Source organism: the organism of the source record quoted next, unplaced genomic scaffold (genome assembly GCF_019419815.1).
Source record: "Pyrus x bretschneideri cultivar Hongxiangsu unplaced genomic scaffold, Pyrus_bretschneideri_v1 Contig21, whole genome shotgun sequence".
Taxonomy (NCBI): domain Eukaryota; kingdom Viridiplantae; phylum Streptophyta; class Magnoliopsida; order Rosales; family Rosaceae; genus Pyrus; species Pyrus x bretschneideri.
The window spans coordinates 601,471-610,930 of NW_025999513.1; the positions used below are offsets into that span (position 1 = coordinate 601,471).

At 31.6% G+C, this 9,460-nt stretch overlaps 1 protein-coding gene across 1 annotated transcript; it reads right to left on the reverse strand.

The window, feature by feature from the left end:
- Positions 1-361: 361 nt before the first annotated feature.
- Positions 362-8,510, reverse strand: LOC103955879. Its single transcript, XM_048584381.1, has 8 exons — positions 7,632-8,510; positions 7,300-7,392; positions 6,672-7,181; positions 6,434-6,583; positions 5,669-5,800; positions 2,056-2,103; positions 1,480-1,949; positions 362-1,074 (listed from the first exon to the last, which is right to left on the reverse strand). Exons 1-8 carry the CDS (start codon positions 7,939-7,941, stop codon positions 868-870), a joined length of 1,920 nt encoding a protein of 639 aa, XP_048440338.1. The 5' UTR covers positions 7,942-8,510; the 3' UTR covers positions 362-867.
- Positions 8,511-9,460: the final 950 nt, after the last annotated feature.

Below are 9,460 nucleotides of genomic sequence, written 5' to 3' on the forward strand. Positions count from 1 at the left end.
GATGTCTTTGGTCTTGGTCTTGTACTCCTGTCATGCGATGGATTACCATGTCCTCCAGTATTTTAACTGTTATGGCTAGGCAGTGACTTCTACTACCCTCATTTTGTATGCATGGCTTAGTTTTGTTAGTCTCAACTTGCTGGGTTATGTTTTTCCATACTTGAGGTAAGATTGTTGTACTTTTCCCCCTTTTGATCTTGCTACAATGAATTCGATTTATCGATTAAAAACAAAGCCTTTCTAAAGAGCTTGTCTTAGTAACTAACTCAAAACAGAAATTCATCAAAAAAGAAAACTGAAAAGAATAATTTGAAGTTGGAACTTTCTTTTAGGATCGAAAGTGAATACACAACTGTTAAATAGAAAGCGCACGCATAATTCTCAAATAAAAGCACTTACATTGGCTTCTCTTTACAAGTTTGATAGAAAGTAGCAAATCCGAATCTAACTAAAGATAACCTAAGAATTCAAAACAAAGTTTTCTGGTTCCTATCAAATATTCCTCGTCCAAAAGTAGAAATGAATAACTCAACAAGTAACGGAAATTGCATCCATATGAAAGAGGTAACTGGAACACTGGCAAGTAGCATGCTTGGAACAACAATTGATGATTTCCCGTCAAGCATAATGTAAAGGGCACAAGAAAAGACAATCATCATGGTGACAATAGATAAAAAGAGGGTGAAAAGGCCTGCTATCATTTTTGTTGGCAAAAATTTGTGAAAATCATCTTCAGAGTAACGTGATGTGAGAATTCCCAAAAACATGATAACTGAAGTTGTAGAAGAAAAGAGTGAGATTGCATCTGACACTATAAATGTTGTGAACACCTTTTTGGTTAAGAATGTAGGAAGACCTGTCTTTTCATCATTTCCACCAGGAACTGTGAATGCTGCAGCAAACATTATGGTGACAATAAGAGCACCTACAACTGTACAAGAAGTTGATGTTTCCTTCATTGATTTTTCTGCTCTCTCCCCAATTCTTTGTGATTCTCCGTAAATACTTTCGTGGTGTCTTATTATCTTTGTTTACAGATTCACAATCCTTGGGATCCACTATGCTCTCCACCTCCTGCATTTTTGTTGACAAAATTGTTTATGGATGTGACTCTGAAATCTTTATCCTTCGTATAAATCCCTCAACTTTTGACATTTGAGACACCACATAACCCAAAATCATTAGTTAAGCATGTAGGATGATAGTACAGTACGTAGTTAAATAATAATGTTTTCCTTTAATTCAATTTTTTCCCATAATGCTTGTGTATGTCGACAAACCTTTTGTTTTTATTTTTAATTTTTAAAGAGAATAATTTTTGCATTCTCTTTTTTTTCTTTGAAATTGAATAAATAGAATAACAAAAATATGTGAAGCAGTAGGAGAAAATGAGAGTAAAGTTATAGGCACAAAAATATATATAAACAACATATAGGCTAAGTATTTCATAAATATAAGCATATATAGATAAATAATCACCTTGAACCATTGTAGTTCTCTTTGCATTTGCAAAGCTGCACCTTGAATGTGATCAATTTGTGACAATGGGGTAATTCTTGCTATCGTATGTAGCAGATTATTGCCAAAGTAATCTCTCCACCCCACTCTTTCCCGTATTTCATCGGATGGATCAAGGCCAAGTATATTTTCTTTTTTAAGTAACTGATCATATATAAAATTATAAACTTTGTGGTGACGGCATTCAGTTGCAATTTGCAACAAGGTTTGGCCTTTTTCGTTCTTAACGTCATCTACAGGATATGAGGAATCTATAAAAAAATGAGTAATATACTCCACATGCCCTCGTTCTGCTGCCACGCACAGTGCTTCGTTCAATTTCTTTCTTTTATAATAACTCATACCTTGTGCTTTCACTGCTTTACACATGAAAGGTAAAAACTGCTTGACCCGCTCATGCATCAATTTCATCTGATATATATGATTGATTCCTAGGTTCATTAAAAGTAAATACAAAGTTACAATCATTTTAATATAATATTGACTATTAATAAAACAATCATAAAAGTTAATGATAGGAATGTGTATGTGGCCTACCCAAAAGTGTTTGGAGATTCGTCAGTAGTCCTCGGAATAAACCCATTCCTGCATTATAAGTTAATTTTATCAAACCCACCTATGTGTATTACTTTGCCTTTTATTTTTTATTTTTTTTCTCCTTACAAAAATGTTATTTTTATCACATTTGTTGTATCATATTTGTACTATCTTTCTAATTAAGATGAGACACACTTGAATCAATGAACCTACATTTATTAGAGAAATGTGCAGGGCCGATATATAAACTAACTAAAGAGACAAAAAAAGCTCCAACATTTTAACCATCTAAAAAAAAAGAAAATCATAAACTTGTATTTTATGGAAGATAAAAATTCATATTCTATATTATGAAGAAAAAAAACAAAAATCATATTTTAGGTACCAAACATATAATCCATAGTCATTGAAACTTCAAACTTAATTAATGTTTTAACAATGCAAAGGCAAAAAATTATAAGAATTTAAATTCATCTGACCAGTTTTATTGGATTTCCCCGAAAGGACTAAGTTCATCTTACCAATTCAAAATCCTGAAGCAAGTAAAAATTGGAAAACGATTTTTTATTTGGTTTTCCTGTGCGGTGGTGCTCCAACTTCTTGTTGGATTTTTACCAATAGACTGTAAGCTTCCGCCCCCCATTTGGTATCAGAGCTAAGTGAGTGGTAATTGCATTAACATCTTTGTAATTTGCAAGTCAGGTTCATATTTCAGTCTTTCAATTTACAGTTTATCCTATCTCTCGGTAGAGAAAATTAGATTTTCATTCCTCTTTTTTCTATTCTATTGATTGAAACCTTATTTCTTTGTAATTTTTTATCAAGGTCCTTAGGTTTTACTGAATGTCATTATTTCAATATACAACATAATTACATTAAATTTCTAAAATATTCATTTATTGTTACAAAAATTACATATGGTATATCTATATTTTATGGCTAAAATTTGTATCATATATTTATACTTTTAGTTTATACCCACTTTGAATTTGCAACCTTTTTTTTTTTAATTTGTACTATGTTTTTTTAGTTTTAATTTGTACCCATGTATTAATTTCTTTTTGTTCCCATATTTTTTTTAAAATTTCATTTGTTTAATCTTTTATTTGTACTGTAATTTATTTATAATATACCCATTCTTCTTTATTAATGTACCACTTTGTTATATGTAAAATGTACCAATTCTTTTTGTAAAATGTACCAATTTTTTATTTAACACAATGGATACATTCTTTTACCATTTATTATTTCATATTGTTACGTAGTTTTTAACTATTTATTCAATCAAAGTGTTTGAATTTTTTATTGTAGCCATTTCTAATAGTATTATAATAAGGGATTTTAAATTTTTATGATTATAAATTTCATAAAATATCAAACAATTAATGTCAAGATTATAGAAATATAAATATTAATAGTAATATAATGAGGTGTACAAAGTCAAAGAGCTTTGATCAAACTTTGAATACCATTAAGGTTTTAATCAAAGAGTATTAAGACTAGGGACTGCATCCAAAGTACTTTTTTATTTAATTTTTTTTTATTATGTTCCTCAATTCTTGCCTTTTTTAACCTTTAAAATTATATTGGTGGAATCACATAGTACTAAGGTTTAGTGATATTCATCTTCACTTGTAAGTGAAAGGTCTTCGATTTGATTCTTGTCAAAGGCAAATTTGAACCAAATTATTATGACTATCCATTGTAAGGTTTAGCCACTACCCTACCCCTTATCAGGGCTGATTCAGAGATTTTTGAGGCCCAGGGCAACGCCAAAAAAAGTGCCCTAATTTTATATAAGAAAATTATTTATTTTTACACGTAAGACATCAATAAAATTATACTTAGAAAAGCACTTCAAACTCAATAATTTAGAAACATAGAAAGACTAATTATACTTAGAAAAGTACTTCAAACTCAATGACTTTTGTTTTCCATCTGTTTTTGTACAAATCGTGAGGCGTTTTTTCTTATTTACTAACCTTGTCAATATGGGACTTAAAAAAATAATGATGTTTTCGAGTCTTTAATTGATATGTATTAGTAATGAATAGTCACTAAATTAAACATTTTGATGACACATCATATAATTTGCAAATTTGCTCTAAAAATTTGGTCTACGTATTACTCATTGTTGAAGATTAGATTTGAATTGAAACAAATATTTAAAAATAACAACCCACATAGCTACTAGCTAATAACTAAAAATAAGTTAACAACCAAACAAAAATTTGTAAAAATTGAAAAAAATAAACATGCACATAGCATTTCGAACTTAGGACCTCTCGTCAATTTTAAACAACAAAAACCATTGCTTCTAATTAAACTTCTTAATCCTTTAACCAAATTTTATAAATTTATACTCTTATGAAAAGAAATTTGTAAAAATTGGAAAGTAAATAAGCACATATGGTGTTTTGAACTCAAGACCTCCTCCTTATTTTCAAATGACAAAACCATCACTTTTAGTTAAGTTTCTGTGTGATTGAACCAAATTTTATAAATTTATACTCTTATGAAAACATATATAAATATATCACCCTAATAATTTTGGTGCCCCCATTTTTTTTGGGCCTTGGATGATTGCCTTGCCTGCACTGAGCCTTGGCCGGCCCTACCCCTTATAGCATCTCCAAGAGAAACTGTAAAACCTTTAAAACTCTATTTTAAAGAGTGAAATATGAAAAACTCATCTCTAAGCGACTCTATGAAGGACTCTATATAATAGCAAAGTCAACAGTTGCTTTTAAATTTATAGTCACTGTTCATATGCTAAATGTTAAAATAAAATCACTAAAAACCCTTCAAACTCAATTTTCTTTACATGAAACCCACCATAAACTATTTTTCTAATGAAAACCCAATGACTAGACTCTCCCTAAGCAAATTACCTAAATGAGATTGTGTCATATTTAACATTTTTCGGGTTCCCCAAATTACCCTCAATTAAGTCACTATAGCATTTTATGCTGATATCGAAATTAAAATTGAAAGTTTCTTTACTTGCTTGTAACGTGTACAATGGCTTCCAAATTGTAATTGATGTAGAATAAGTTCAAAAAGTTTTTGGACTCATTTGGAAATGCCTTTAAAATGACTGAAAACACTTTCGGTGGTATTAATTTTGGGTTCCAAAAGCACTTTAGAAGAAGCACTAAATATATGCTTTTTGCAGGAAGCACTTAAAGTGCTTTTCCAAGATCCACTTGGATTTTTACTAAATATTGATTTTAAAAATATTTTCACCAAAAGCACTTTCAGTCATTTTAAAAGTATTTTCAAATTAATGTACTGTATTGATTTAATAAAACCTATGCTTTTGTTTTCTTTAAAACAAAAAGGGGTAAAAATTGATGTGTCTAGTAAATGACTCCAAACAACTTGAGCTTGGTATCAATCCTGAATTTTCTAAGCTCACTCTAGCTAGGCTTGTATCATAAGCAAGCCAATAAATCAGGCCTGAGCAGCATAATATTTTGTTTGGATCGACTTATTTATAACCCTAAGAAGGAACTATGGAATAAAGATGTTCATATATTTTTGTAGTAGCATTATGGAACAATTTACCGTGGCATTAACAAAAAGCAAATTGGATTGCAGATATGTAAAATACCTAAGGAAATGAGATGCCTTTGATTCTCATTTTGGTCTGAGAGATGCCCTTCATCACTTTGGTCGCTTTCATGTTTTTCAACGTTTATATGATTATCCTTGTTGACCAAAGGAAGACGTTTTATGTGTATACCTATCAAGATAAAGAACACAAGCCCAATCATTAATCAAGTAAATACTCTTTTGAAGCAAGTTTTTATTATTTATTTATTTATTTTAATGTTAGTGTCTCATATTAATTGTTATCAAATCATTGTTTTGTTCTGTACACATAAATGACTAAATGACAATTAATTTGATTCATTATGATCACCTTCATTTTTTCGAACGTTTACATGAGTATCATTAATGGGAGGAAGAGGTTTTATGCATATACAAACTAGCAACGGTGTTCAAGGAGAAAGATGAACACAAAATAAAAAGCAAACGATAAGGATAAAGATGAACACAAAATCAATGTTTGAATGGGAAAGTGGAAGTTATTAAGAGGCTAGTTCGACTCCTAAAAATTAAGGAATTCGTTCAACTAGTAACCTATAATTAAGGGATTATGTGCATTTACATATTTATAACAATTCATAATCTTAGGGTATATTGTTACAAAAATAAAAATATAATGACGTGTAATTCTAGAAATTGAATCAATTTCAGTAAGTGGACTAACCTTAATAGGGACTCACAAAATTAGACTTTTATCTTTAAAATAAAAAAAATATATATATATATATATAATAAGAAAATAAAAGGCAATAATTAATGTACTAACCATAATAGATTATTTTTTCCCATAAACTGAGTCGGCTTCCACTTTTGAATGCAAAACGGTTACTGGCCAATGTTACTAAGGGGATATCTCCCTTGCTGTCCTTAGTCATGGCTAATTTTGGATAACGTTGAATCAAATCCCACGCAATATCTATATAAAAGAAGTGAGAAAAAGAACATTGTTAATAAAGACAAAATTTATAACAAGAAAAAAAAAATCACATGGTAAAAAATTGTACCAAGTCTATTATAATAAAAACCAAGAGAAATAAGTTGAGCGGCATCAGGAACTTTTAATATTTCGTCAGGAGTGAGAGAATAGAGGTAGCGAGCCATTCTTTCCCCTTTTGTCATCTCTTGGGCCACGACGACAACTAGAGGCCTCTCGAGATGAGAAGGTAAAATAGTAATTAACTCTCCGTTCTTTGCAACCATGCGTTTAGCTACTTCAACCATTTCTGGATAAAAATATATTAATGTATAAAGAGCTGTGAAACCATCAGTATCTTGAATTTTCAAGTCGTCCTTTGTCATTAAATCCACCAACTGTTCTATAACGCGCACGCTGCAACTCCTGAAATTCCAGATTGCACAGTGAAGAGCTGTGCGGCCATATAAAATTCTTGCACTTCTTTCCTCAGGATGTTTGCCAAGAAACTCGATTGCATTATCCCAATCATTAGACTTCACATATTTGACGAAAGTTTCATGGATATCGTTGGCATTGCTGTCATCATGTCCTGCTCCTCCTGCATGCCATAGTTTGTGGGTTAGCCATACTAAACGTAAATGTTTATCATTAATTTACTATTTAATAGAATATATAGAAGTATTAATTTGTGAGGATCAAGGTATACTTATGTATACCTTCAGTGCGTCCTTCTTCCATGGTTAACTCTGGCCTAGCATCACGGTCAGTCAGAGTTAAAAACGGATGCGCTTGACGAAGTGACATCTTTGCTGAAAATGAAATTTGATGTTAAGATGACAGATGTTATTGTTCAATTCTCAACTTTCTTTTTTCTTTTCCCTTCATACAAATGCATATGCGTGTGAAAATAATTGCAAAATATTCCTCGTCATCAAATCAGAATAGGATCATGGATCACCTACAACAAGGTACAAGTACAACCATTGCCGTATGTTTAAAAGTTTTTAACAAAGTATCCCATGCTTCAACTTTTTATGTATGTACGTACCATATTCATCTGGTGGATTTTCATCAGGCTTCAATAGAAATGACAAAGTATCCCATGCTTGCTTGGCCTTGGTTTCTGTCTTGACTAATTGATAAGTATCATCCCCGCAAGAACTCTGGATTGCATATAAGGCCTTGACATTCTTCTTCTTCCAAGCCTCATTATCACATTCACCTTCTCTTACAGGAGGTCTATAGCTGCCTTCGACAACGTCCCAAAGATCTTCAGCTAACAAGTAGCTCTTAATCCGAGAACTCCAATCAACATAGTTCTTACGGTTAAGAACTGTAGGAACAACTATAGCTGCCATGTTCAACCTGTCCTATTTATTCAACGATATTTACGTTAATCGAGCATATATATGCAGAAAAAAAAAAAAAAAAAAAAAAGAGAAACAAAGTCAGTCTGTGGGCTAGTGCCATAGTGGAAATCAAGTAACCCACCTAACTATTGAGAAAAAAAAATGACACTACTCTGTAGAAATGCTAAGAACAAGAGAAGAAATCATAGTTTGTGTGTGTGTATATTTCGAAAACAAACCTCAGGTTAAACAGAGGCGAGGCAACAAGATCCAGGAGTAAAAACAAACCGAAGCCCTGATCTGACAAGGAAGAACCTGCAATCCAGAATATAAACAAATTTGAAAATATGTCCCCAAAATGGTTACAAGATTTGGAAGATGAAAAGAGAAAATGCAATCAAATGAGAAGTGGAGAGAAGTTTATAAATTCGAAAGAATCTCATCTTGACGTGACATGAGAAATTTGAACACCTGTCAAGACAAGTAAGAATTTCATTTTCACAAAAGAAAAAGATCAAAGTGAAGTGTAAAATCGGATGAGGCTTCAATGCTACGGGTGTTTGAGCTATTAGCTTCGATTTTCATAGCTATTTAGGTATTTTAATCTCAGCCTTTCATTTTCTTTATCATTCATTTTCTTTATCTTTCTTTTGTTTTTGTCTGCTTGTACCCTTATCGTTTCTCTTTTTACAGATTCTTTTTTTACAAGAAATGAGAGGTTGATATTTCATTGAACATTCCAAATAAATATAGAGGTGCCAATTTGGGTACAATGCTCCAGTGACCAAGAAAATGATCTGGATTGCTCAGACAAGATAACTTTAGCAAACCCCTACATGGCTACCTCATGTACCAAAACTACACATGCCACCCATACTAATCTGTCACAAAACAACATATGCGACCGATTTGTATCAGCGACTACAATAAGTTATCGCCAAATAGCGAGGTGCCACCCATACTAAAATATCACAAAACGATAGATGCAACAAATTTATATCACTTAACTACAACAAGTCATCGCCAAGTAGTGAGGCTGAAGCGAGACCTGGTAGACGAGACCACAACACTTTTTATAGGGTTAAATGTGTTTATGGTTAAAATTAATTTTAATTACTATGTTTTCGACTTAGTCAATTTCATTGTGTTTTCTATTGAAAATTATTAAAATATTCATTCACTTTTTTTTTTTTAACCCATCCCCGTTTAATTCAAAGATTAATTAACTCCATCGGACAAATCAGATATAAAAATGGAAAAATTTCGAAAAAATTTAAGTCTTTACTTGAAAGCAAGCAGAGTCTTCGATTTAAAACTTAGATTATAAAACGCATTCGCAAAATTAAAGTACGCAGAGTTATTTATCTCTGAATGAACTTAGTAACCCTTCAAGGTTGAAACTGAAGAATCGCACCACATTCACATCTCTTGATTCTAAAGCACATACATGCCTTCAAACTAAAGAATAGCACCACGTTCAACATCATCATCATCATCATCATCATCAACACTATATAAGCTTGTAACA